General features: G+C 33.9%; 5 protein-coding genes across 16 annotated transcripts in view; 3 read left to right on the top strand and 2 right to left on the bottom strand.

Annotated features, from left to right (window-relative positions):
- Positions 1-362: 362 nt before the first annotated feature.
- LOC109852893 (sialin) lies at positions 363-6,154 on the bottom strand. The gene is made up of 9 exons (XM_020424457.1): positions 5,450-6,154; positions 4,870-5,108; positions 4,450-4,680; positions 4,276-4,360; positions 4,063-4,168; positions 3,700-3,961; positions 3,169-3,543; positions 2,829-3,095; positions 363-2,737 (listed from the first exon to the last, which is right to left on the bottom strand). The coding sequence occupies exons 1-8, from the start codon at positions 5,457-5,459 to the stop codon at positions 2,874-2,876; spliced, it is 1,530 nt and encodes a 509-aa protein (XP_020280046.1). The 5' UTR covers positions 5,460-6,154; the 3' UTR covers positions 363-2,737; positions 2,829-2,873.
- Positions 6,155-10,515: 4,361 nt separating this feature from the next.
- On the top strand, positions 10,516-14,452 carry LOC109852894 (flavin-containing monooxygenase FMO GS-OX-like 4). Its single transcript, XM_020424458.1, has 7 exons — positions 10,516-11,019; positions 11,126-11,362; positions 12,502-12,643; positions 12,732-13,043; positions 13,279-13,426; positions 13,526-13,800; positions 14,084-14,452. Exons 2-7 carry the CDS (start codon positions 11,154-11,156, stop codon positions 14,294-14,296), a joined length of 1,299 nt encoding a protein of 432 aa, XP_020280047.1. The 5' UTR covers positions 10,516-11,019; positions 11,126-11,153; the 3' UTR covers positions 14,297-14,452.
- Positions 14,453-14,844: 392 nt separating this feature from the next.
- Positions 14,845-17,263, bottom strand: LOC109852895 (thioredoxin domain-containing protein 5 homolog). Its single transcript, XM_020424459.1, has 5 exons — positions 16,757-17,263; positions 16,434-16,580; positions 16,141-16,249; positions 15,770-16,063; positions 14,845-15,667 (listed from the first exon to the last, which is right to left on the bottom strand). Exons 1-5 carry the CDS (start codon positions 16,933-16,935, stop codon positions 15,206-15,208), a joined length of 1,191 nt encoding a protein of 396 aa, XP_020280048.1. The 5' UTR covers positions 16,936-17,263; the 3' UTR covers positions 14,845-15,205.
- Positions 17,264-18,439: 1,176 nt separating this feature from the next.
- LOC109852897 lies at positions 18,440-23,054 on the top strand. Of its 12 annotated transcripts, none has more exons than XM_020424469.1 (8): positions 18,440-18,786; positions 19,008-19,230; positions 19,327-19,470; positions 20,350-20,492; positions 21,427-21,583; positions 21,800-21,895; positions 21,960-22,232; positions 22,635-23,054. In XM_020424469.1, the coding sequence occupies exons 5-8, from the start codon at positions 21,437-21,439 to the stop codon at positions 22,914-22,916; spliced, it is 798 nt and encodes a 265-aa protein (XP_020280058.1). In that variant the 5' UTR covers positions 18,440-18,786; positions 19,008-19,230; positions 19,327-19,470; positions 20,350-20,492; positions 21,427-21,436; the 3' UTR covers positions 22,917-23,054. The 12 variants fall into 12 exon arrangements, 10 of the variants coding, with proteins under 10 accessions (XP_020280058.1, XP_020280057.1, XP_020280051.1 ...); XM_020424468.1 differs by having other exon boundaries at positions 19,327-19,474; XR_002250052.1 differs by lacking the exon at positions 20,350-20,492 and adding an exon at positions 22,344-22,462 and having other exon boundaries at positions 19,008-19,470; positions 22,635-22,727.
- Positions 23,055-24,788: 1,734 nt separating this feature from the next.
- The window catches only part of LOC109852889 (DNA (cytosine-5)-methyltransferase PliMCI-like), an 8,789-nt gene continuing 8,118 nt past the window's right edge, over positions 24,789-25,459 (top strand). The window contains exon 1 of the mRNA XM_020424447.1: positions 24,789-25,227. The gene's annotated coding sequence lies outside the window, so the exon portion shown is untranslated. The remainder of the gene's footprint in view (positions 25,228-25,459) is intronic.

The following is a 25,459-nucleotide window of genomic DNA, read 5'->3' as shown; positions in this document are numbered from 1 at the left end:
AATTATTACATGTTTGCCAGTTTATACATCTATCGATGTTTACAAAAAAAAATTATATATATGTATTCATTCTATATTTACACTATATATATCCACGAGAATACACGAACAAATACATTTCTCTAAAGTCATATATGATGGGGTGCGCAACAAATATGTCTAATAAGATGTGCCAACGTGTTCATACTTGTTAAATTTTCACTGCCCTTTTATGATCTGGATATTATCTTCAAAAATTTTCGAGGTAAACTTTTTCCAAATTTCTACATCAGATTTTCTCGATTTTAATTAACGTAACATTTTTCCTCGTACTTAAGAAATTCTAAATATATTTAAAGATCACAGGGTAGTGCGCACAAATCTTAATATCTAAATATGAAATTTTAAAAAAGATGGATTTAAAAAAAAAGAAATATATTATACACATGTATACTAGATGCTGTTACTGCTGGAAAAAATCTTAAAATATTAACAAAAAAATCAAGAGTGAGTAATTAAGAACATTTAATTCTAACTATCTTAAAACAGGCATAAGTAAAGTATATTTATATCTATTTATTTATTTATTATTTCTCTATATCTTTTACAGATATTCCTATCAGTTTATTTTCGTATCAATATATAGAAATAATTTCACATATGTTTAATATATGTATTATATATTATATATAAGTTACACACAAATTTATGAAGTTTCTTATTACACATACAGATGCGGCAGTATTAGTGGTAATAACTGGGAAGAAAGATAATTCTTTCTTTCTTTGTTAAGAAAAAAAGGTTGAAAATGTAAAGAATGGAACTTTTTCGTGTGAGACTTGGTTTTCGAGGAAATCGATTTTCTCAAAACTGAAAACTTTATATCATAATTTGTTTACTTTTTATTGCGCGCTTAATTGTTTGAGCGTAACAGAAAAAATGTAATAGTTTAAATTTAAGTTCTGAAATATGAAAATTAATTTTTTCAAAACCCAAACAATTAGCATCACGAAAAACTTTTATTCCTGGCACCACTTGTCCTGCCGCACTCTGTATAGCCTTAATTCAAACATTTACTTTGCTTATGTGTAGCGAGAGCACTGAATAAAATTATTAAATGATAGAAGGATCTAAAGAATTAACACAAACGCGCTAAATGCAGTCACTTGTTGCGTTAGAAGCACACATTTGAAACTTTATCAAATTTAGAAAATAATTATGATATGATATACACACATACAGATACGTAAAGAAATATAGAATCTATATATGCGTATATAGAACAAAAATACACAAAATAGTTAATATAAAATCTTTTCTTTTTTTTCGAGTGTATTTATGCGCGCGAGAGTTTACGTTACATTATGAAATTTTAGATTATAAAACTTACTTGATTAACTTACCTGATGACAGATTCCTATATTTTAGGCCTAAATCTTAATTGTATTATAAAAATGATTGAGACGATATTTCTTTATTATATTAATCGAGGCTTATAGAAATAGCTTCGAGCTTCCAATTGCGCATTTGTATTTGCGTTATTATCACACGTTTTCGATAGTCTAGTCGCATAGTCTGTGTTTTCTATATATCTGTACTGTATACTACTATACGTATTAGACATTTGCGAATAATTACCAATAGCGCTAATATATTTTATGCTTTTGCGAATCACTCATGTGATTATAATTTTTAAAGATTTTAGTTCATAATGCAATCTTTTAATATCTCTAGAAGCCTTCAACACGTGATACAGACAGAGTTGGGAACATATTAAAATACGACATAGTATTTAATTACGACGTTTAATTATCTTGTAAATTTCAACTAATCTTTCGTCATTTTTAGAATAGATTGAATTTATCTAGATAATTAAAACTTATTGTGAAACGTCGAACCGTCATGGCTTCCGGAAGAAAGTGTATGTTTCATATCCTGTGTCCGCGTATACTTGAATTAGTCTTCCGGCAAGAATTTATCAAGATTTTGAAAACAAGATCTTGATATACGAGCTTAGGTATTAATACGTACGGTAATATAGAAGCTAGAAAGTGCCCATTAATTATTACATTACAATGTTAGAAGAAAAAAATTACTTTATTAAATTATCTTACGATTCGTCATATCTGCGCTATAAATTCTAAGGTGCAACAATCTCAGTGCGATTAACAGTTGTGCAACTTCGTTGTTAGATGTAATATGAAAAAAAAAGCAGCTTTATCTTTTCTTTAACGTGAGTTATAAAGATAAAGAAAAATAACTGTGCACTTTTATTTATACGACTGATGGCAATGATTGATTAGCACGTGAATTGCAGCAGGGTCCATAAATAACATTCATTATTGCTGCGCGATGTTTGCCCAGAGAAAGTAGACTAAGATGAAATATTTAATTCTCTGCTTCACAGCAGAACAAAAGCTGTGATAATTCCGGTTTATTCTTTCGTCCAAAGCGAAAGAACGTGGTGTTGGCCAGGTGGTAGAAGATAATCGGATACGACGCTTGTCGATTTTGTTACCGGAACTTACGCACCGCAATTTACACATTGTACACGTGCGAAGACAGAGTGCGTTAAATCACAAAAAATTTAAACATATATAAATATTAATTTAATTTGGAAAACGTGTTTAGCGCTCGATTTGCATCTAAGTCACATAAATGTATTGTATTACAAATAGTTCATTATTTATTTACATTGCAATATTGTAAATGTATGTTTTTGCTCTTTCATTCTTTTTGTTCTTTCGTAACGATTGTTCTAAAAATAAGTTGAAAAAAGAGATGTATTAATATATACATTAATATATATATGATATACAATCGTTAATATCCTCTTTGTCAATGTGTACCTTAAGCCAAAGACTATTCTTCTTTTATCTAACATCTGTCCTTCATTAATTTTCCTCAGTAAAGCTTGATTTTTCATTATCACTTTCAGTCTCAATGTCGTATTTCACGGCTTTTACTCTCTGCGTTTCCTGTTCCTTTCTGTCCAATTTGCCGTACTGATTCCACGGCTGTTCCTTCGAACTACCGAATAATATATATATGATACAACCGACTATGGAATTGGCAGCTGCAATGATGAAGACCAAGTGCCACTGTTCCACGGTTTGCTGTAAACCGATACAAGTTTATTGAATAAAGTTTCTTGCTGCAAATGCGATCTAACGGAAAAATTGAACTCACGTTATTATTAGTCAACGTGCCAACAATCACCGGTGAGATAAAACCAGCCCATATAATAATCATACCAGCGAATCCGAGGATGATGCTAGCGTAATTCGGACTGAGATCAACGAAGATCGCCAGGGTAGAGGCGGAGACAGCGCCGTTTACCGCAGTGCCGATCATCATGAAGATGACTGCGAGCAATGGGTGACATCCGCTGTATCCGAGTACTAAAATAAAAAGACCTTGAAGGCCGGTGCATACAAAAGTGGCCATTTTTCTGACGTTCGTCAAGCTCATTCGTTCTGTACGGAGCAACCAGTCGCTCATCATCGAATAGAAGTACGAGAAGACCATTCGGAGCACGTGTGGTGCTCCTGCTAAGAGGCCAGTCTAAAGAACCAATTGAGATTTTGATTACGGACATGAAACTCCAAGTAAATACTTTGCGAATAAACTTCAAAAATAAATTAAAAACTTGAAATAATTGTAGAAAAAAAATACTTGTTTTATTATATAGATTACATGAGAAAGAACAACGGAACTTACAGTGTTGATATGCCATCCGTGAATGACAGTGAAATAAGTCGGTGCTTGCGTCATGAGAGTCAGGAAGCCCCAACCCATGCCCCAATGTGCGACAATGCCTATCCATACCTGCTTCGACAAAATTATCGATTTCCAAGGTATTTGAATGTTTTTCTCGTTGACGGAATCGGCGATATTTTCCACGATATAGTTTTTCTCATCATCAGAGATCCGCGGATGTTGCTGCGGTGAATCGTACACAAGGAAATGCCAGAAGAAATACCTTCGATTTGACAATTCGCCGAATCGTCAAAGAAATTTATTTAAATACAGAAGTAATACAAAAAAATTTGTCGCTACTTTAACATAAAAAGAAGCACTCACCAGATTAGACCCAGCAAAGACGTCGCGTGAAAAGATGCGCCCCAACCTAAGGAAGTGGTAAGAGCTGCACACAGAGGATAAGTGATCGCGGCTCCCACGGAACTTCCTGAAAATTAGTTCGGATCAAAATTTACGGTAAGTAAAATTTGTCTCTTATCGTAATTTACTTGCGTTTCGCGCAATGGAAAACGATCGGCGCCGTTTATTTCTCACCAAGATAAGCGCTGACAAATCTGCTTCTTTCGTTTGGCGGGATCCATTTGGCGGTCATGTCGTGCATCGATGGCCATATGACACCCTGGGCCAAAAATCGAATAATAACGTTTACGAAAGAATTTGAATCTTGATTCTAAACAAATCTCTAATTTTCACAGAAAATCGGCTCACCGCGACTAGTCCTTGCACCACTCGAAGCAATATAAACGCGTAAAGATGCGTCATGTAAGGAATGAGAAATCCTAGGAGAGCCGTTATGAGATTTCCTAGCCCAAATACAAGCTTCGTGCCGTATCGTCTGGCTAGAAGACCACCGGGTAGTTGCAGCAACCAGTGCAACCAGTAATAACCACCCAATACCAATCCTTGTTCGTACTCGTTCCAAGAAAACCGATCTTCGTACTAAACAGATTAGTGAAGTTTGAGGAGAATATCAAATAACGCGCTAGAGTCTTTTTTTTTAAATTGACGTTTAAAGGTATATGTCTCATAGATGTTTTATAGAATAGTTCGTAAAGAGAGAATTATTGCGAAAAGATTTAAAGAAACATTATCTTCAAGTAATTATGTACGTCTCTCTCTCAAGAATACCGTAACATTGTGCGACGATATTGTAAGTGGTGAAGTGACGTTATCCCGTAACGTTTTGTTGTTAATCCCGGATGACGTGCTATTCTCTACGTTACATTGCGCGATCGCGGCAGGTTTTTGTTGTGGTATCACCATTGCGACTATAGTGATGTTCAAGTTCAATCTTAGCATGTAATTAATGGCGAAACCACAAAAGGCCAGGCACCATAAAACCTGTCGGCAATTAAATATCTCCTTCTCTGTAACATAAAAATTTTGCAATTTTGTTTTTTGTTTTAAATTAATTAAATGCATGCAAAAACAAATCTAAGCTCTAAGATTAATCTCAAGATCCGAATATGTGAATATCGGCCTAAAATTCACAATACCGTGAGGAAAGTCAATAAAGATAATGCGATAAACATTCTTTCGCGCAAATATTCTTTCGCATTATCTACCGCACAGTGTGACGTGTGCGTTTGGTTTTCACGCGTATATATAATTTCAATTATTCATTTATGACATACGTGTCAAAGAAAACGCGATAGCGTAAACACATATTCCTAACACATATACGTGTATAAAAAAAAAAAGTACTTACTTTTGCCCATCTCTTTGCCCGCCGCTTATCAATTAATTCAATTAATGTCACTATTCAATTAATATCACTGATTGTGAGATTGATCTCTCAACGCGCATCACTTTTTTTCACAATTTTCACATAACGATATTCGCAAACCTGTGTCGCGTTTGACACGTTTCCAAAATTAGAAAATTTTTATTTCTCGCGTTATATAGGTCGACTTCTCTCGTCACCTAACTAAGCGATCTCTCTTACTAATATAAATTCTCATATTATGGCAAATAAGAATTCTTGATCTCTCTTCAAATGTGTATGTTAATCAGTTAGTGTCACGGCAAACACTGCATGACTGTTCCGCAAGTAGAATCGGTGTGTGCACCGTAGGAGAATCAGCATACAATCCTCTACCCTCGCGGTAGTCACGATAAATGAACACGCGTTCCTCTGTATAAATCTTCAAATCTTTTCTGTTTGTCCTTGAGTTTATAATCCCCGTGCCAATATTTTGATCGCGTTCTATCTTAATTCATCGGAGAACGAATCAAATGGTTACATTTAATTTGTGCGCGCGATGCGGTTCTATATACATATATAACGTTACGATAACAGATAGTTTTCTCTCGGATAATTGAATATAACAACGTCACATCAATTTATTACTATTGTGTGTGCTTCCACGCTAACGTTTCTCAACTGAGGTTTGAGGTCTTAGCACAGTAGTTCTTGTGTGTTTTCATTTTTTCACAAAATATTATTAAACATTTATTAAAAACATTACAACGTTATTATTTTTAAAATATGTTATAAGTAGGTTTAAATCGATTTTAAAAATATATTAAAAATATTGGTCGTCTCTCTCTCTCTTTTCGTAAAGTATCGATTAAGAGGAGACCCGCACCTTGTATAAATATGCAGTGTATATATAGGTGTGTTACGAGCGAAGATACACAATTACTTAATTATCTTATGAGTAAACAAAGCGTTTTTGATTGTTATTCCTATATTTAACCGTAAAATAAAGGCATCTCTCAAATACCTACGTACACTGGCTGATATTGTCGTCTTCGTTTCGATTAATCAACTACTTCTTTTCTCTTACGCACCTATAGATACTCATATATCAGTTTAAAAAACAGGATTTTCAGAGAAAAGATATTTTCACATTTTTTACACTTTTTTTTATTTGTACACATTTTTAATTAGTTCCTTGAATAAGATATTTTATTTTTTTCTCTATTTCTACGATTCTTGATAATAAGATGTTATCACTCTGCATCTATATGACGTGAACAAATAAATCCTTTTTTCCGCACGAGACAGTGATGTTTTTGTTTTCAATGATTGCACTTGGGTAGATTGCGTGATCGCTGAAAATTTATAGTAGTTATTACAACTCATATTTAGCTCATAAATCATACAGTGAGTGATATAAACTCATCATCGAATGTATGTACGTCATTGTAATTATGAGAACTAGTTAATTTGTCGCGCATGTTCTGCCCAAGCCAATCGCAAACTTGTTCTCATTGCTATGATATGACGTTTGCAGCGAAACTTGCCATGCAAATAAATTTCATGGTCAGATCTTGCCAATTAGAGTCTAATTTCCATTTGGATTCACTTTGTGAACTGTCAAATGAGAGAATCCAAATCGCGACGTATTTATTACACATTATTTAATTATTAATCCGATCTGATAAAATTTTATTATATATATTGGATTTATTAATATATCTTAAATATATTTTTGAAATTATTTTCTTTTTTAAATGACATAATGTCAGTTACATATAACGCCTATATTTTTATAAAGTTGTATTTAAAAAGTTTCAGTATCGTGGATATATAATTTATAATTGTGGATATATAATTTACCTCACCATGAATAAAAATCGAATAAAAACAAGGATTTTTAGAATATAATTACTATTTTACATTATAAATGACTTCACACATATATAATTAATATATGTTTATTAAAATTAATCTTATCACATTGAAAGAGCTGCAAAAAAGATCGATTTAGCGTATTTAAAGAACGATATTAACTACTTTTTTATTATTTTTTATTAACATTGTTCAGTAATAGCAGTTACTCATTTTAATCAATATTGCTGATAGAGATTGCTGTTTTCTAGCGTAAGCTTGTTTCAACCGGAATTTCAATCCTACTTACTTGATTTTCTGATCTCATATAATCGTCATTTCTAATTGCCTCACAAAAGAGATAGCGATATGTTATGCGTGACGAGAGAGAACACGCGCCGCATTCATTTTTCGTCTGATAGGATTCGAGCAGACAAATTATCTCCGACGTGTTGCTTTTTGATGTCATACAAATTTCATCATCGTCAATCGCTTAGGAATAGCAAATAATGTGGCTAGAATATCTGATGATTATATTCGCCTCTAATAATAATAAACAATATATGTATACACAGCAAATGTGTGTGTATTAATACTCGTGTGATTGTTTTTAAACATTGATTAACAAAAATTTTTGAAAGTTATTTCTTTTTCTCAAATCTTAATATCAGTGTTAATTACTATTAATATTGGTAATATTATAATTAACTAATATTTTTTATTCTCGTATATTGTCTTTTCTATTGAGTAGTTTTTCATCTCATCGCACTTGTTTGTCTAAAAGGACAGAGAATAATAACGGGAAGTAACGAGATAAGATGTTTTCTAATCCATCCGATTGTTGATTATCTTATGAATTTTTGTCTTAGATAAATGACAGTTACATGTGTGTGATACTAAAACAAATGACATTACTTTAATGAATACGAGAAACCTATATAAAAAAAATACATGTATATGCAAACTTACAGGTATTTGATACGTGTTACATTTAGCGTTAAAGAGAGCGAGTCTTATCACATGTTCGTGTCAACTTAAATTACGTCGTTCTTTTGCAGATCAATCTTAGTGTCGATATAGTCGATGATTACATATAAACTTCGAAATCCACGATTACGAAATTCGTATCATCCATAATATTTCTCAAGATGTTTTACATTTGACGTAAATTAATCATGTACAAAATGTACAAACACACGAACACGAGTTTTGCATGATGCAACATCGCTTTTTGCTTCCTCATTGCTCGAAAGAGGAATGAGAGGAACCGGAAAAACGAGTATTCGCACAAAAGGCAAGTAAAAGTGTTAACTTCCATCGATTTTTTTTCAGGTTCCCATTTACTTTAAACAGAATCAAGGAGATAGCGCCAACCGAGCAATTTCCCTTTCGCATTCCTTGGCTGTTCCTTTTTCACGATCAACCGGCAATTTCTAGTCAGAAACTGATTACAGTAATTTTACTTGCATCGAGATAAATCACCACTACTGTGTCCCGTTTCGCAACATGTACACGACAAAATCATTTTTCACTCGCCGCTTTCCAATTGTAACACTTGCTGATACGTTTCTTTTCTAATTTCGCTTGCGCTGTTTAATTGCACGTTGTTGGTTATAAAAAAAAAAAAAAAAAAAAAACGATTTGCAAGATTGAACGTATAAAAAAGATGATAAAACGCAAGTGATTTTTAAAAATATTTATTGTCAAACGAAAGGCAGAGTACGAGTATAATATACAAGGTGACCGTGTATTGACTTTATTTGTTGCAAGATTTAATTCAAACCATCCTATAAACATAATGTCAGACACAGAAAAATTAAAACCTTATTTCTCATTGTTACGGCCGATTTCTTCATACCTCTCGATATAGCTATCCTCTGGATAAATTTCTCTGAGAACCAATAACGGTCGATTTCTGCATACCTTTCGATATAGCTATCTTCTGGATAAATTCCTCTGAGAACCAATAAGGAGAACCAATTTTGGGAGATATCTTCTAGATAAAGTTATCGAAAACTTATCTAGAAGTGAAAAAATTGTCTGTAAGGAGAACCAATTTTAGGAGATATCTTCTAGATAAAGTTATCGAAAACTTATCTAGAAGTGAAAAAATTGGCTGTTAGAAACACATAAAGACAGACATGGAAAATAAATTCAACGGTTTGACTTTATTGTGAAATTTAAAAGGACTTACAAGGTTTTACGACAATAGTGGAGATAAACATATATAAATAGTTGTTTTGTGTGAAGACGTCATATCACTGTGAATTTACTAACATGTGTACATCTTACAGCCAATTTTTTCACTTCTAGATAAGTTTTCGATAACTAAATTGTTTCTCTTTATTGGTTCGCAGAGAAATTTATCCAGAGGATAGCTATCGAGAGGTATGAAGAAATCGGCCGTTAAACGACTTGTTTTGAAGATGGTGATATGACTCCTGTTTTGGATACTTGATTGGTGAGAGATCATTATTTTTGTTGTATATTTAATAATTTGTAATCATTTACTGTAATTGTTTTTGTATAATAATGTTAACAGATATTCACTGATGATGAAGATCTGAAATAGATTGAAACGTCTGAATTAAATCTTGCAACAAATAAAGTCAATACACGGTCACCTTGTATATTACTGCCTTTCGTTTGAAAATTAATTTTCGACGAGTAACAATTTATTATTATAAAATATTTATTATTTTCTGTCATGAAATATCACTATTTGATTACATGTTTTTTTCATTTGCTATATTATTGTTTTCAAATGTATATAATTATAGGATTTCTTATTGTGATTTCTTAGATATTTTTGCGTGCACAAATAATTTTAATTTTAATAAAATTAGATATTTTTGTGTGCACATTGAGAAAATAATGTTAACTTCGATAAAATTAACAATTAATACTATTTTTATATATCAGTAATTTAAAATTTATTGCAAATTAGAGACATAATTTCCGTGCTACTAAAACTTAAATAATTTTTAGTTAATATCCATTAAATAAATTAATATATATATACATTATAATTCAAATTTGTGTCTTTATGAAATTACGAGGTCAATTATATATTTTGTAGATACAATGTTTGTGACGCAATGTTTTTGAGTATTTTTGACGCCACAGTTTTTGACGTCTGTGATAAGTTGCGATTATCCGGGCGTGTTATGTTTTCATTAATAAACGTGTATTGCCCTCGCGAAGCAACTCTCTCAGTTCTGATTATAAGCTGGTCGCGATTTCATCAGAAGAATATGTATGCATACGTGACTCTCTCACGTAGAAAGAAATTTTTTCCATATTCACGCTAGTTAGTTAAAAGCGTGGGGAGAGCAACTAGCATGGTGCAATAAGTGGACTTGCTTTCGTCTGGTCAGTCTTAATTCAGCTTTTGATCGAGTCAGTTCGCCCAATCGTTCGTAGTGATTTTTTGTGCCAAGTGCTGGCAATTTAACTTTTACACTTCTCGCTTGTTATTTGCTGAAAACAAATTTCTCTGTCAGATAGAGCTTTAAAGCTCGTCACGCTTTGCGTTACAATTGTGTTGATAAACAAAGATTAGAAGTGATAGTATTAAAGAGAGATAGTATTAGAAAATTGTACTTAATTGATTGCTAATAGTATTACTCTACGAAATAAGAAACTGCAGTAATTATTTAAGAGAGATTATTTTATATAACACTTTCACGACAAGTCTCATTGGAGAAAAGGAACATAAAGTCGTACGTAATATTTTTGTACTTCAAGAACCTATTTATATCATTTTTTTTTTTTTTTTGCCAAGTTCTTTTAGTCCTACAAGAGTACAAATACGTAAAATTTCTTCAGGCGGAAGTAGACTTGCCGTCGAGGAAGTATGCCAAGCAGTAAGACAAGAATCGCTATTGTGGGCGGTGGAGTAGCTGGTTTGGTGGTGCTTCGTCATGTTCTATCCAAGTTGGATACTTACAATCCCACCCTGTTCGAACAGACCGATCAGATCGGTGGTACGTGGGTTTATACCGACGAAACGGACGTCGACAAGCACGGATTGATGATCCACAGCAGCATGTACAAGAATCTTAAGTGAGTGGATTTTTATTGAACAAATAAAATAAAGCTTTCAAATACTCTGAATAAAAGATAAAAAGAAAGAACGTTAATACAAGTAGGAGAAATGTTCGTACTTGTTATTTAAATAGACGACACACACATTATGCAATTACTGGAAAACAAGCGGAAATTGAAGTGGAAAAACAAGCGGAATATTGTATAAGTTATGTGTCAAAGACGGGACTTCGGATGTCAGATCTTGCATAACCAGCAGCAGCAGCTGAGCGAAGCATCTCGCTATCTTTTAAAAAACCGAACGCATCGATCTCTCCTCACATTGGTTCTTTATTATAGTTCCATTATAATAATGTAAATGTTAAAATCAATCCAAAGAGATAAAATAAGAAACTACAATTTTGAGATGATTTTCGAGTCGCAAAAGTCAATCTCCACCGATTTCTGTAAATTTGTACTTTAGACTTTACGTATCAGAGAAACTTCGTTGGCCTATATACTTTCATAGATAAAGCAACACTATGTTGTGTGACAATTAAGTTTATGACAGATCTTTTCTTACTTGATCACGAGGAGAACAATAAGAAGTCATGAATCTCGTTCGATTACGGAAAATAAACACATGTAGAGATTCGTGTACGCGCAACGCGCAGTCTAACTTTATATAAACGTGATAAACTTTGCTGACACGCGATACACTTTGCGACACATTAACTAGACGACCGTTTCTTCGCGACCAGTTCCGGAAAGACTCGAAGATTATTTGATGAATCGAGTAACAAACTTATCATTAATGACATAAAAAATATCAGACAGAAATGGAAAATTCTAAAACAAGCGTCTAGTTTGTAAATTATATATAGTTATAGTCAGTTAGTTATTTCATATATAATTAATCGCGCGCACAAGAGCGGATGAAAGAAAGAACGGTCGAGACGATATGTTCAATTGTTTTGAATAAAAACTGCTTAAGATTTAAGCATTATTTTTAATAAAATCCAGCTTGCAACTTTTTTTTTTATCGCCAAATGGTGATATATCGTGGCAGGTCGTCTCATATCTTTTGAACTTCGTAAGAAGTTTAATAGACGTGCGCGCGTATGATTAATGTTAATTATAATCAATTTTAAGAAAAAAATACTCTTTTCTCATTTCAGAACAAACTTGCCGAAAGAAGTGATGCAAATACCTGACTTTCCCTTTCGGGATCAGGAGGGTCCGTCTTTCGTTCATCACAGCGTGATACGGGAATATCTCTTGGACTACGCTAACCATTTCGATCTCCATCCGTACATTAAAGTAAGTTCTTGAAGTTTATTTTTAAAGAGACAATTTTTCTGCTTTTCGCAAATCGAGCGAGATTCATTTATTTCTGCTCGTTTCTTAGCTCAGCACATTGGTGAAGCACGTGGAGCCGGAAACTCTGAAAAACGGTCAAACATTATGGACGCTGACGTACGTGGATCTAGAGACCAAAGTAGAAACCACGAAAACCTTTGACGCCTTGGTTCTGTGCAATGGTCATTACACTGTCGGTCATGTTCCGCATATTCCAGGTATCGATAGTTTCCGCGGTAAATGCATCCACAGCCATCAGTACAGAATGCCGGAGATTTTTGCCGGTCAGAAGGTCTGCATACTCGGCGCGTCCTGGTCCGGCATCGATATCGCCCTCGAAGTGTCGGAATACGCTGACAAAGTACGCCGACGAAGTTCTGCGTCGAGTATTTCTCTCGTATTCGTAGAAAAAAATACAATCATATTTCTCGATTTTTTTTTTTAATTTTATTCCAATCGGACTTTTACATGCGTCTATCATTCGCGAAGATATTGTTCTTTTAATAAACTGAAACAAAATCTCTCTTTTTCGAAGTGTAACGTGTACGAACAGTATCGATGACTCCTCGTGTGATTTTTCTTGGTAATATCTACAGGTGTATCTGAGCCATAATCTGTCGGAAGTCGACTCGAAGCTGCCGAGCAACGTCGAGCAGAGACCCGGAATCGAATCCATCAAAGAAAACGTCTTCATCTTCCGCGACGGATCCACGGAGGAAGTGGACAGTTTCATATATTGCACTGGTAATAATCCCAAAATTGTCATCCCGGACTATCTTTTTTTTTTCTTTTTTAATGAGATTGACTTCTTCGTCATTCACACTCAAACGAATTTTTTCGCAGGTTACGAGTTCACGTATCCCTTTATGTCGGCTAAAGTTGAGATACGTACGAACGATAACCACGTCGAACCAATTTACAAGCAATTCGTTCACATGGATTACACAAATTTGTTCTTCATGGGTTTGCCAGCGTATGTGGTGCCGTTCCCGATGTTCTATATTCAGGCGCAATACATTCTCGGAATTCTCGAAGGTCGCATTCAACTGCCGTCGCCGCAACAAATGCGCAAGGAATTCGAGGCCGAGAAGCAGTCCTTGGTGGACCAAGGCATTCCGGTAAGACTGATTTGTTCAAGTTCCGATATAAGAAAAAAATTTCAAAGTACAGGAAAAAAGGAATGAACCATTTGTGTGATACTTGAAATTGTTTTGTTTATATTTTGTAAAGTAAGAGTGCAAATTTATTTGTTACGCAGTAAACTATACAAACGTACGCTTGTAGAGGAAAACACACTTTTACTTCTAATGCAAAAAGATATAACACGTTGTAAAATATAAACTTCTTCAAAACTTTTTTGTATATATAAAATTTAAATGTGTAATTGTTTTCTTATGTTAGCTGAGATACATCAACAAGCTCAAAGACAAGCAATGGGCTTACTATGATGAAATAACGGCCGCTGCTAAGATACCGAGTTTCCCGCCGGTGATCAGGATGATCTACGACCACGTCAGTAAAATGCGCGATATTAACTTCACTACTTACAAGAATTACAAATATCGCATCATCGACAGCGAGAATTTTAGCGTGTGTTATTACAAGCCTTGTTAGGGTTTACGCAAAGAAGATGTAAAAAGCGAATGTAATCTTATCGCAAAATAAGTTACATGGGTTCAAAAGAGCTTCGACGAGCAGTGATGAAAGATTTGACCGGCCAGCACCAAGAGTGGGAGCCACTGGGAGACGCACACAAGCGAGAACCGCCGTCCGTGTGCGTAACGGCGGTTCGCTTGTGTGCGTGCTCTCAGTGGCTCCCATCACCTCGGTGCTCTTAGTGCTGGCCGGTCAAATCTTTCATCACTGTCGACGAGTCGTTCTTATTTCTCAATTAAAGCACCGTTTCGCCGCAAGCCAATATAAATGTTGTAACGAATCGTTTCGATCAACTGGAGTTTTTGTTAATGAGAATCAAACGAGGCTGTTTGACACATTAACGAGTCTTATTATTGATTACCTGTTTCTATACAAGATTGACTCGCAATATTGCTTGTTACATGCTAGAGAGATATAAAATAAACGGATCGAAATAATTATAAAGATGTATTTTGGAAGTACACATTTTTTTTCTATTACAGGATATCACGCGCTTTAATATATTAATTGTATATATACTAATGTGTATAATTGTATATATACTAATTGTATAATTACTAAATAATTTTTTGTCTTTTAAGAAGTATAAAGAGAATACAAAACTGGAAAAACTATTTCTGTTTTCATCCGCTAATGTGCTGGAAAGTTACACACGCACACAATATAATAACTTGATCATTTAATCCTCTGTCAGCGGACTCAAGATCAATTTTGATGATTTAGCAGTTTATATTGACGCTTCAATCAGATAAACAAAAATATAACTCTGCACAACTCTCTATCGCGCATTCCGCTGTTTGAGGATTAAAGTATAGTATATTGAAAATATTATTGAGACTTATTTTAACAAATTAACGACAGACAGAATTACAGTTCGTCGTGTGTTTGCAAGTGATTTGTCACAAAATCGTACAAATCTTCGAGATTACGCGAGCCACTGTACTCGGAAATTTTACGTCCATTTCTATATAAGTACAATGTCGGAAAACCATCTACCTCTTGTTCATCGCACAACTGTTTACTTGCGTCAAGAGTACAGTCGACCTTGACGATATTTACGTTATCGTTGCCGAAAAATTTCTTTCCCAATTCCTCCCAGGTAGGTGCCAGACGTTTGCAATGGCCGCACCAAGGCGCAAAGAATTTAACAAAAGTAAGACCTTTTTCGACACCATGTTTGAAGCTATCGGCAGTCAGGCTCAGTATAGCGTGCGCGGCTCCGTTAGCGTTTTCGCTCTTCTGATTTGCCTCATCAGCATTTTTGAACAGCATCATCAACACGTACGCCTTTAGATCTTCGTGAGTGCGTTGGCCAGTATATTTGTCTACCTAGAGAAATAGAAATTCCATTTCGCAATTTTCCTCTATGTGAATTATTTTTCTGTCGCCAAGAGAAAAAAGGAAAAGATAAGAATAGTTCACAATCAATACCTTCTTTCCATCTTCGATCCACAATAATGTAGGATATCCTTTGATGTCAAACTGGCTGCAGACACTACGATACTGAGTACAGTCTATCTTGGAGATACTAACTGCATCGTCGTTACGAAGACTATTGGCTAATTCCTCCCACGTTGGAGCTAGTTTTTGGCAGTGTCCGCACCAAGGTGCGTAAAATTTGACAAAATGATGTCCAGAAGAAACGTGTTTATTAAACGTGTCCTCTGTCAGTTCTAATAATCCATTTACTGGTTCTGGAGGAGATGGTGCAACATCATCTTCATCCTATAAATCATCCATTATGACAATGACAATGATCAACAAACACAGAATATATGAAATCTAGATTTGATTTGGCATACCTCCACAGAACTACGTAATAGATCATTAATAAAAGAAGTTAAGGAGGGCAAATCTCGATCGCCTCTAAATTTAATGCCTTTGGTTTCCCCAGCCTTGTAGAATTTTAGTCTGTAATTAAATTTTTACAATATTCTAGAGATATTTCCGAGTTAAAGATTATGTAAGACAACATCAAAGAAATATGAGGTATAAAATTGTTAGTAAAAAAGAAAATAAATAAATAAATAAATAAATCTTTTTCAATCTTAAAAATGTTAAAAAATATATAAAACAAGATAAAATCAATTATTACGTAGGATAGCCGGTAACATCCTGTTCATAACATAAAGTGCTGTCAGTTGTACAATCAACTTTGGCAATTCTTATATTGCTATCCTCTTCATTTGATATTTCTGCTAACTGTTCCCATGTAGGAGCAAGTCTCTCGCAGTGACCGCACCTTTGGAAAAGCTTGTTATAAGTAAGTTCATTATAATAAACATTTTACATAAAGTATAGAAATTAATTCTAAAATTAATTCCATATTTACTTGTTCTAATTGTAATTGTTGCATATTACATATTACTAAATTCTCATAAAAAAAAAAAAAAAAAATGTTTATCAATATCTTATTACCATGGTGCGTAAAACATAACAAAGTGATTCTTCTTTTTAATTTTTTCAGAAAAATTGTCGCTGGTATACTGGAGCGTATGCACCTCCTCATCATAACCATTGCTAACTTGACTCAGAACAAACAGGAAGAATAAGATCTGACGTTTGGATGCGATAAAATCAACAAGATTGATCGTCATTGTAAGGTTGTTAATTTAATTACGCAACGTAATTCAACTCTTTTCGGATAAAAATCCACCAAGAATGCGAAGCCTGACAATGATTTGGAGAATTCACTGACGTATTTGCCTTTTAAAATTGTCTCTTTTAAATCGCGCCCAATCGCGACGGCATGATGTTGAATACGATAATCTTAAGCAAACATGTATATCACATAATATTTCATCGAACACCAACAGCAATCTCGTTGTTACGAATTCTAAAACTTGAAAGAATTATTTTGCATTCGCGCACTGGCCTGTTGCTCCGGGAATCGCGCAAACCGCGAACGGATCGAATCGTGAATTCCGCCCCCTGAATGATATATCAGTAAACGTCATCTAGCGGCAGTAAATACCTTTGCTTCTGTTATCGATGATCGAGAAGTTACCGAGAGGTAATTATCGTCTTTTTCTTACGGTGTAGTTTTCATGTGCACAAAAATGTTATCAGCGCTCGTAGACGTCACGATTCGCGCGAGATATAAGAAAAAAATTCATTGTTATACACTGGTCTAGTTTCCACCGAAACCCTCAATTCACTCCGGTACGGATTAAATTTAGTGTTCCGTTTCCATTAGAAGTAGAGTACTTAGACCCGGTTTCACAATTCGCGGTTAACTCGAATTAACCGAAGTTCGACTTGCTGAGCTCGGTTTAACGCGTTCAATCTTCTTTGTCAAATCTTCTCTAACCAATCACAGTTCATGTTTAGGAAGAAAAGATGCGTTACGCCGAGTTCAGCAAGTTGGGCTTCCGTTAATTCGAGTTAACCGTCAATTGTGAAACCGGGCCTTATAGATCGAAGCGGAAGCGAAATCAGCGCAATTTGACGGGTTTCCATCGATTTAAATTTGATTCTACGTCGCATTAGGTGTGAATTAGGCCCGAATTCATAGTCGTCTCTCAGATCTCAGATCTCATCTCATCTCTTTCCCTCTCTTTTTCTCTCTCTCTTTCTCTCTCTCTTGAGATCTGAGATCTGAGATCTGAGAGACGACTATGAATTCGGGCCTTAATGCTTCGGTGGAAACTAGACCACTGAGTTCAATGAGGCCTGTTCTACAGATCAATTACAGAAGAATAATCGATTGTGATTGGTCAATTTCTTACGACTTACGACTTATGACTGTATTGTAGAACAGGTCTGAGGGCGATGTCCCATTGAGCGGAAATATATAGCGGAACGGAATGTGCGGAACCAGCTCGACCAATCGTAATCACAGAAAAAGCGAAGGAAAGAAAACGGAATAGCTATGATTGGTCGAGCTGGTTCCGCACATTCCGTTCCGCTATAGATTTCCGCTCAATGGGACATTGCCCTGAGAGAAAAAAATCGGTCTGCGCATAGAGAAAGAAAAGTAAAGATAACGTGGAATTGGCGGGAATACTCGCCAATAGCCGCGTTGGAGCGAATATGAGCGAATATGAGCGAATATTGGGGAAGCATGCGACGCGAACAAACCTTATTTAATTCGAGTTTTATTTCACATAAAGATGGCGACACGTGTGTTGTCAACTTTTGTTTTAGCAGAAAAACTAAATAAATGTCAGACTATTGGAAGAATTTGGAAAGCGTAGAGGTCATAAAATGCTTACTCGTTAACCACTTTTATTGTGACGAATGTATAACCAACCGAGTAGAAGTGTATAGAGACTTGAGTCTAGGATCTGGCATCATTGCCATAATTGCAAAGAAGTATATCATAAGGGTACCAGCGTACGGACTTACATCACTGAACCATATCTGCATCAATTTACACAAGTAGAGCGGAGTTGTTTGAAACGTTTGCGTGGTTTTCGACATAACTCCAAATCAGAAATCAGTAAACTGTAAGCAACACAATATTATCGACATAAATAATCGACAAATGCGGTGCTCGACATTGTGTAATTTCAGCTTTTGAAAAAATTTTAACTAAAACACCAATTGTTCTAACAGAAAAATAACAAGTTTTTTCTTAGTACATTCAAATTTGCTTAAGTTGCAGAGTAACGAATCTGGAGCGTTGTTTTATAACTTATATTCTCTCTCTCTTTTTTTTCTATTTCAGTAATCAGATAAGAAAACAGCACTCAAACATTGTGCGTTGGTTCTGGTAAACATTTAGTTTTTTGTTTTAAACGCTTATATCTTCGAAACTACTAGAGGTTTTTCCAATTTGTTTTAATCGACGCAGAATCAGTCCAATAATAAAATTGGAAAAATATTGATTTTTTGTGGAGATATTTGATTTTAAAGTCGCGTGAGTCTCACAGATCCAGTTTGTCTGATTCGTAAGTCATTTTTGAGATCTCCGTAAAGGGTTAAGTTTTTGGAATTTATATAATTTTAATGTGTTTATTTATTTTTATACACTTATATTGTGTAAGTATATACACATACAGGATGTCTCGTAAGTCAGGAATGGCAAGTGCTCGGGAGCAAAAGTACCAGGCTGGACCATCCAGGATACACCATGTAGAGGAGCCCTTAGCATCCTCCAACAGAGATGAGGACTCCAAAGTTTGTCACTTGTGGGTAATGCTAAAGCAGCCTGTAACTTTTATTTGACTTCATTTATGTTATAAAACTTATATACTTAACCATTCCTTTTAATTTTGACAAAAAATTCGAAATACACAATTTCAAATTTCAACATAAAAATGGTGGTGAGAATTCGAAAACAACGTGTTTCCGGGTATATATTCATTTTGTTTTCTTGGTTTTGGACCCAAGGCAAATCACGATTGATTGACCTTGACTTGCAGGACACTCTGTATATTATTCACATGCACATTTTTTATATACTTATATGTATAATAGTTGCATATACAGAAATAACATTTTTTGCATGTTATAAATATCTTATTTTAAAAGAGAAGGAAACTTAAAGATTTAAATTAAGACCAAAAACAATCAATATAAACATATACCCAGCAAACAATTTCTGACTGCGCAGACCTGGCAACAGAAACTGTGTACAGAAACGCTACAATACGGAAACATGCTTTGTGTGCTGCCAAAGCTGTTAACACACAGACACAAAAAACGCAACATGGTCACCAAAACTCACAAAAACCATATCCTACTGAGGACACAGATGGATATGGATTTGATGTGGCTGTTGGCGACAAAATCGCGACATCTGACAACCAAATTGTTTGCTGGGTAAATAAACAATTCTATTATTTGACCTTTTCTCAGTATTTGTAAATAGATTAGTTTCGGCTTGATGCTAAATCTTAATCTTTAGAGGGCCGCAGTGGCCAATATAGTGGCTAGCAGCAACTCAGAAACTTTGCGCATGTAGGTCTATATATGCAAATTTTGTGTTAAAAAAATTTTAAATTTTAAAAGAAAAAGGCCGGCTTTCTAAAAGTTAAGGAATAATTATATATACTATATATATACAGGGCAGCCGATAATTGCCGGAACACTGCTCGTAGGCAGATAGAAGAAATTATTTTGAATCAAAAAGTCCTATATCACTTTGCAAGATTCGCAATGATTAACGAGATGTTAATTAATAAAGATCCGCGAATGGGCGTGCATCCACGTGCGTAGTGACAGCTCAATCTTTCGCATGCTCACGTCGTAGCAACAAAATTGGAGAAGCTAATATCAACAGCATATATAATATACATAGAAATCAATAATTATCGACGCTTAAACTTGAAAGTATGGACCGTATTTTTTATTTAGAAAGTTCGCTCGTGAAAATTTCAATATAGTGAATATAAGGCCGATACGAGCAATAAATACAAGTTGACCGTGTATGATAACAGATATTTATTTGATAAAACAGACGTTTCGGTTCATGTGTTTGAACCTTCTTCAGTGAGATAACAAAAAGATGTCTGTTTTATCAAATAAATATCTGTTATCATGCATGGTCAACTTGTATTTATTGCTCGCATCCGGCCTTATATTCACTATATTCGTATTTTTTACATTGAAATGACTAAGTCTAATGTCAAAATGTGTCGAAAATGAGAGTTTGTTTTTATTTAATTACTTATTTACGAGAAGATACTATAAAACAAGAAGAAACATTTATAAATTACATATCATATACATACCATGTATATGTATGTTATGTATATTATATGCTGTTTGTATTAGCTCCTTCCATCCTAATGACAAATATGGTTATATGCCACACAGAACAAAAACTCCATTAAACGTCTATTAGACGTCGACAACTTCATGCGACATTAATAGATGTCTAATGGATGTCTGTATGGGATGTTATGCCTGGTTAGGTATATAAAATTCTATAAAAAAAAAGATAATTTTTAATAAGTAAAATAAAAACACATTACTTGATTATAATTGATGAGTATAAATGTTTTTCTTTGGTTTAGTGAAAAAATCAAAATTTAAAGATCTTAAAAAATTTTAATGTCTTATATTTGATTTTGAAAAAGGATATGTTTATTAAACTTCACTAAGCACAAGAAAGAATAATATGTAAACTATATATATTTTAGGTTATCTGAAATGAATTTAAATAAGGATATTAAACAAGCAACGGTGCTTAAAAAAGCAAAAACTAAACCTAAGTTTTATCTCTTGAAAGAACCAAGTCAAGCTAATAAAGATCGACAAATGAATGAAAGACAAGTACCAACGCCAAAAAACCTAAATGTTAGTACACATGCATAAGCTGATATTCACAGTCTGATCATATATTTAAGCTGTTTTCTTACCTATAAATAAATATAAGATCTGAATATCGCTCATATACCATATATGTATAATAAATATAACAAATACTGTAGAACTTGTGTATTACAACAATTTATATTTTGTAAAAGTTATAATTTTATATACATTATATTATTTATTTTTTTATATTTTTAGATATTAGAAGATACTTGTGTTGATAATACTATTTGTGATACTACCTTGCCATATAATACAGTAGGAAATCATAACATTGCTGTTTCTATTAGAGAGGTGAGATGTTAATTTTTGCAAAAAGTAAAAAACCCTTGTATTTTATTGTATGAATAATCTACAGGTAAATGGTGGCCAAGATCTTTCAAACCAACAAATGATAGAAGATTGGGTGAAAAATATCAGCAGGAACAACATCAAAGAAATACATTCTCCAAGTCTTTCTGAAGATATTAGTACATGTTTTAACTCTCCGGAAGTTCCAAATTGGACTGATAATCATCGCCATGATGTTTCAAAGCATAAATTTCTAAAAAATGCAGCATTTATGGGCCTTGTAAGATGCAATATAATTTCAGTGGAAGATTTGATTTGTCCAAGCTATGGAAATATTTCAGTAAGCGACATTTCATACATATATGACTTGTACATGTATACCCTCTCTCATTAATATCAGCATTTACTACATGTTTTAAATCAGTTGTTTCATTTCTTGATATTTGCGCAGTATGGCCAAATACTCGGCGAACTGTGTTCTTGGAAATTCTATTATCATAATGCATAGATGTTGAGAAATTATGCATGTGATTGAAAACATCTAGTGACTGTCAATATTAACAAGTGAAGGTACATATAGACAAGTTTGTATACAAAAATGTCGCACGCTTATAAATTATGTTTGTAACGTATGTATTTATTTATAATTTATGTTTGTAACGTATGTGTTATGTTTTTAAATCATACACTATATTTAGCGATTAATTTAACGATTAATTGTATATTTTCTTTTTTATTTTAGTCTGGAACTAATGAGGAGAAAGAGGAAGAAAACGTGTACGAATTTGAATATCAAGTAGAAGCAGTTCCTCATGAAGAAGACTCTGAGGTTTTTGTTCATCCTTTACAAAAAGGATTGGATGAAAAACAATACAGTCATGTAGACTTTTCGCTACCACGCCTCGCCAAGAAGAAAAGATTAACTCCTCAAGAATATTACGTCCTTACAACCGACGAAAAGTTCTTTGAATTTAAAAAAGAGTCGAATTTAGAAAAGAAATCATCTAAGAAAAACAGTATATAAATACGGAGAATATTGAGTTACATGTCACTCATGTGTGACATGTAACTCAAAATTCTCAGTGTTAAGCCTGTTCTACATTGATCGCAAGCGCAAACGCAAGGAACAGGTCTCGTAGAATTGACTAATCGTATTGATCAAATCAGCCAATTGATCAGCGTGATTGGTCATTGATCTCTACGAGATCTATATCTTGCGTTTGCGCTTGCGATCAATGTAGAATGGGCTTTACGCGTGTTCAATTAAGAAATATTTTTTTACTTCAAATTCGTGTTCAAAAACAAAACAATAATAATTATGCATTCTTGTACAAAATTTAATTACCTGTCTGTACAAAGATTTTCAGATTAGCAAAATGCAAAATTAGATAATTGATAAAATATATTGAAATAATAAACTAATATAGGTGTATATATGTACACATATATGTATACACCTGTGAAATAAATATATATATATTATGAAATATATATATTTTTATATATATACACACATATAGTACATTATATAGAATATTATCTGATAATTGTGATAATAGATTTTCAGACGGGTTCATCTATATACATTTTTAGAGAAAAAAATTATGAGGTCTGTCATAAAAATTTATATATTAATGTGTAATATGTACTAAAGATATTATATATTATACGTCTCTTGAAACACAATATATTTTCATATACTTATGTTTTTCATATTACTTAATCGATATGATGAAAGTTTATTAAATACATTGATAAACATTTTATTTATTTTAAATAGTGTTAATATCATATCTATGTACGTGGATACATATGTGTGTGTGTGTGTGTTTGGTTGGGTGTGTGTGTGTGTGTGGATGTGTGTGTGAGTATTATACTGAAAAGTATAAAAATTAAATATCGATTCAAAGAAATTCTATGATTAAGGTCAATATCGAGCATTAAAAACAGATGTAGAAAATATATATTAAAAATTCATTAACAAAAGTAGATACATAGTATATGTTTGGTGCGAAACGTTTTATCTTTTAAATATCGATACAATGACGATCGAAAACGTTAATTATATGTAACAATGAGACCAAGCTTAAATATATACATGTATATATATGTATATACAGATTTCAATTTCAAGAAATGTAAACTATTATCTCCTGTGATCGGTATTTTATAAGAATACATCAATTTTAATACCTCTTTTCTACACACTACTAAAATATATTTCACAAAAATGTTTGAAAATAAACATCTGATTGGAAGACATGATGATAACTAATATACTGTGTGTGTGTGTGTGTGAGCATGTTAACAAGACAATAACTCATTTTTTATGAAAATACATTGCTTCCTAATAGCCAAGTCTGTCAAAAATAGATTTTGTCAAATATCCACAACATCAAAATGTAGCAGATTCGACGACAAATTGCCAGCAGAAACCAAGCACAGAAAATCCGAAATGTAATGACATTCTACTGTAACACTGCAAAGACTTGTTGCAGATGCTTGAGATTTGCTGCCAATTTATTGTTAATTATATCAATAGTAGACTGTTGACAAGATATAGATATACCTATTTGTTTAACAGACAGAAATTTTCGCAAATTGCTGATTGTTTGCTAAGTGCGAAAACGTATATGCTTTTACATATAGAGCTCTTTCTTTTTTTAAATTAAAAAAAATATTAATATTTTTACAAGCTCTCTTTCCCTTTTTAATTAAAAAAAATATATATGTGTTAATTTACGAATCTACCGTTGCACAGCGAAAAGTGCATTTACGAGCCATTTAAAAACCAAACGTCTTCGATGCGGATTGCGCGCGAAAGTAGTGGCGTGACACGGAGCAGCGTGGAGGAATTTTTATCCCCTCCAGTCGGGAACATTGGCGGGAACGAAGCTGAATGGTGGCACGGCACAGAGCACATCGGACGCAGAGACTTGGTGCGATCTGCATCTCGACGCTAATTATAGTAAACAGACATGCATACGCGCGCGTGATTTGCGTGAAGTGATAAAGTTTATAGTCAGTTTTTATCGCCTGTATTGCGCTGCTATTGTGCGTCGGATTTTGCCGCGCGATGATATATCGCGCGATCGGCTGTGATTATTTGTAATTGCCGTTGAAGCAAAGAACGAGAAAAGAACGAGATACGAAAAAAACGCGGCTCGGAAAAAAGACCGCGTTAAATCGACCGTTACGTATCGGTGCGACGGAATGATCGGAGAATATCTATCACTTCAAGTGCAATCTCCGATCTCTCTTGCGATCAATCTGTAAAACAAAGAAGGAACGACCGTGTTTGTTTTTCTTCCCCGACCGTGGATATTGCAAGCAAGGTGAGCGATTATATACTCATTAAATTATTCTCAGCTGCTTGATACTTCCAGCGCGATTACACTCGATAATCTCTCGAGGTTTTTCATGATGTATAAAAAAAAAAAAAAAAAAAAAGCGCGCGCGCATGTGTCCGTTTTTTTCCGTTTGCGCAATTACACGGTTTAAATGTTTTTTTTTTTTTTTTTTTTTTGTTCTCGGTGAAGAAGCGAGAAATAATCAAAACAATTTCTT

This window comes from Pseudomyrmex gracilis, unplaced genomic scaffold (assembly GCF_002006095.1).
Source record: "Pseudomyrmex gracilis isolate BER0280 unplaced genomic scaffold, ASM200609v1 scaffold_39, whole genome shotgun sequence".
In the NCBI taxonomy this organism is placed as follows: domain Eukaryota; kingdom Metazoa; phylum Arthropoda; class Insecta; order Hymenoptera; family Formicidae; genus Pseudomyrmex; species Pseudomyrmex gracilis.
Note: the sequence above shows the minus strand (reverse complement) of the source record. Positions and strands in the feature narration are given on the sequence as shown.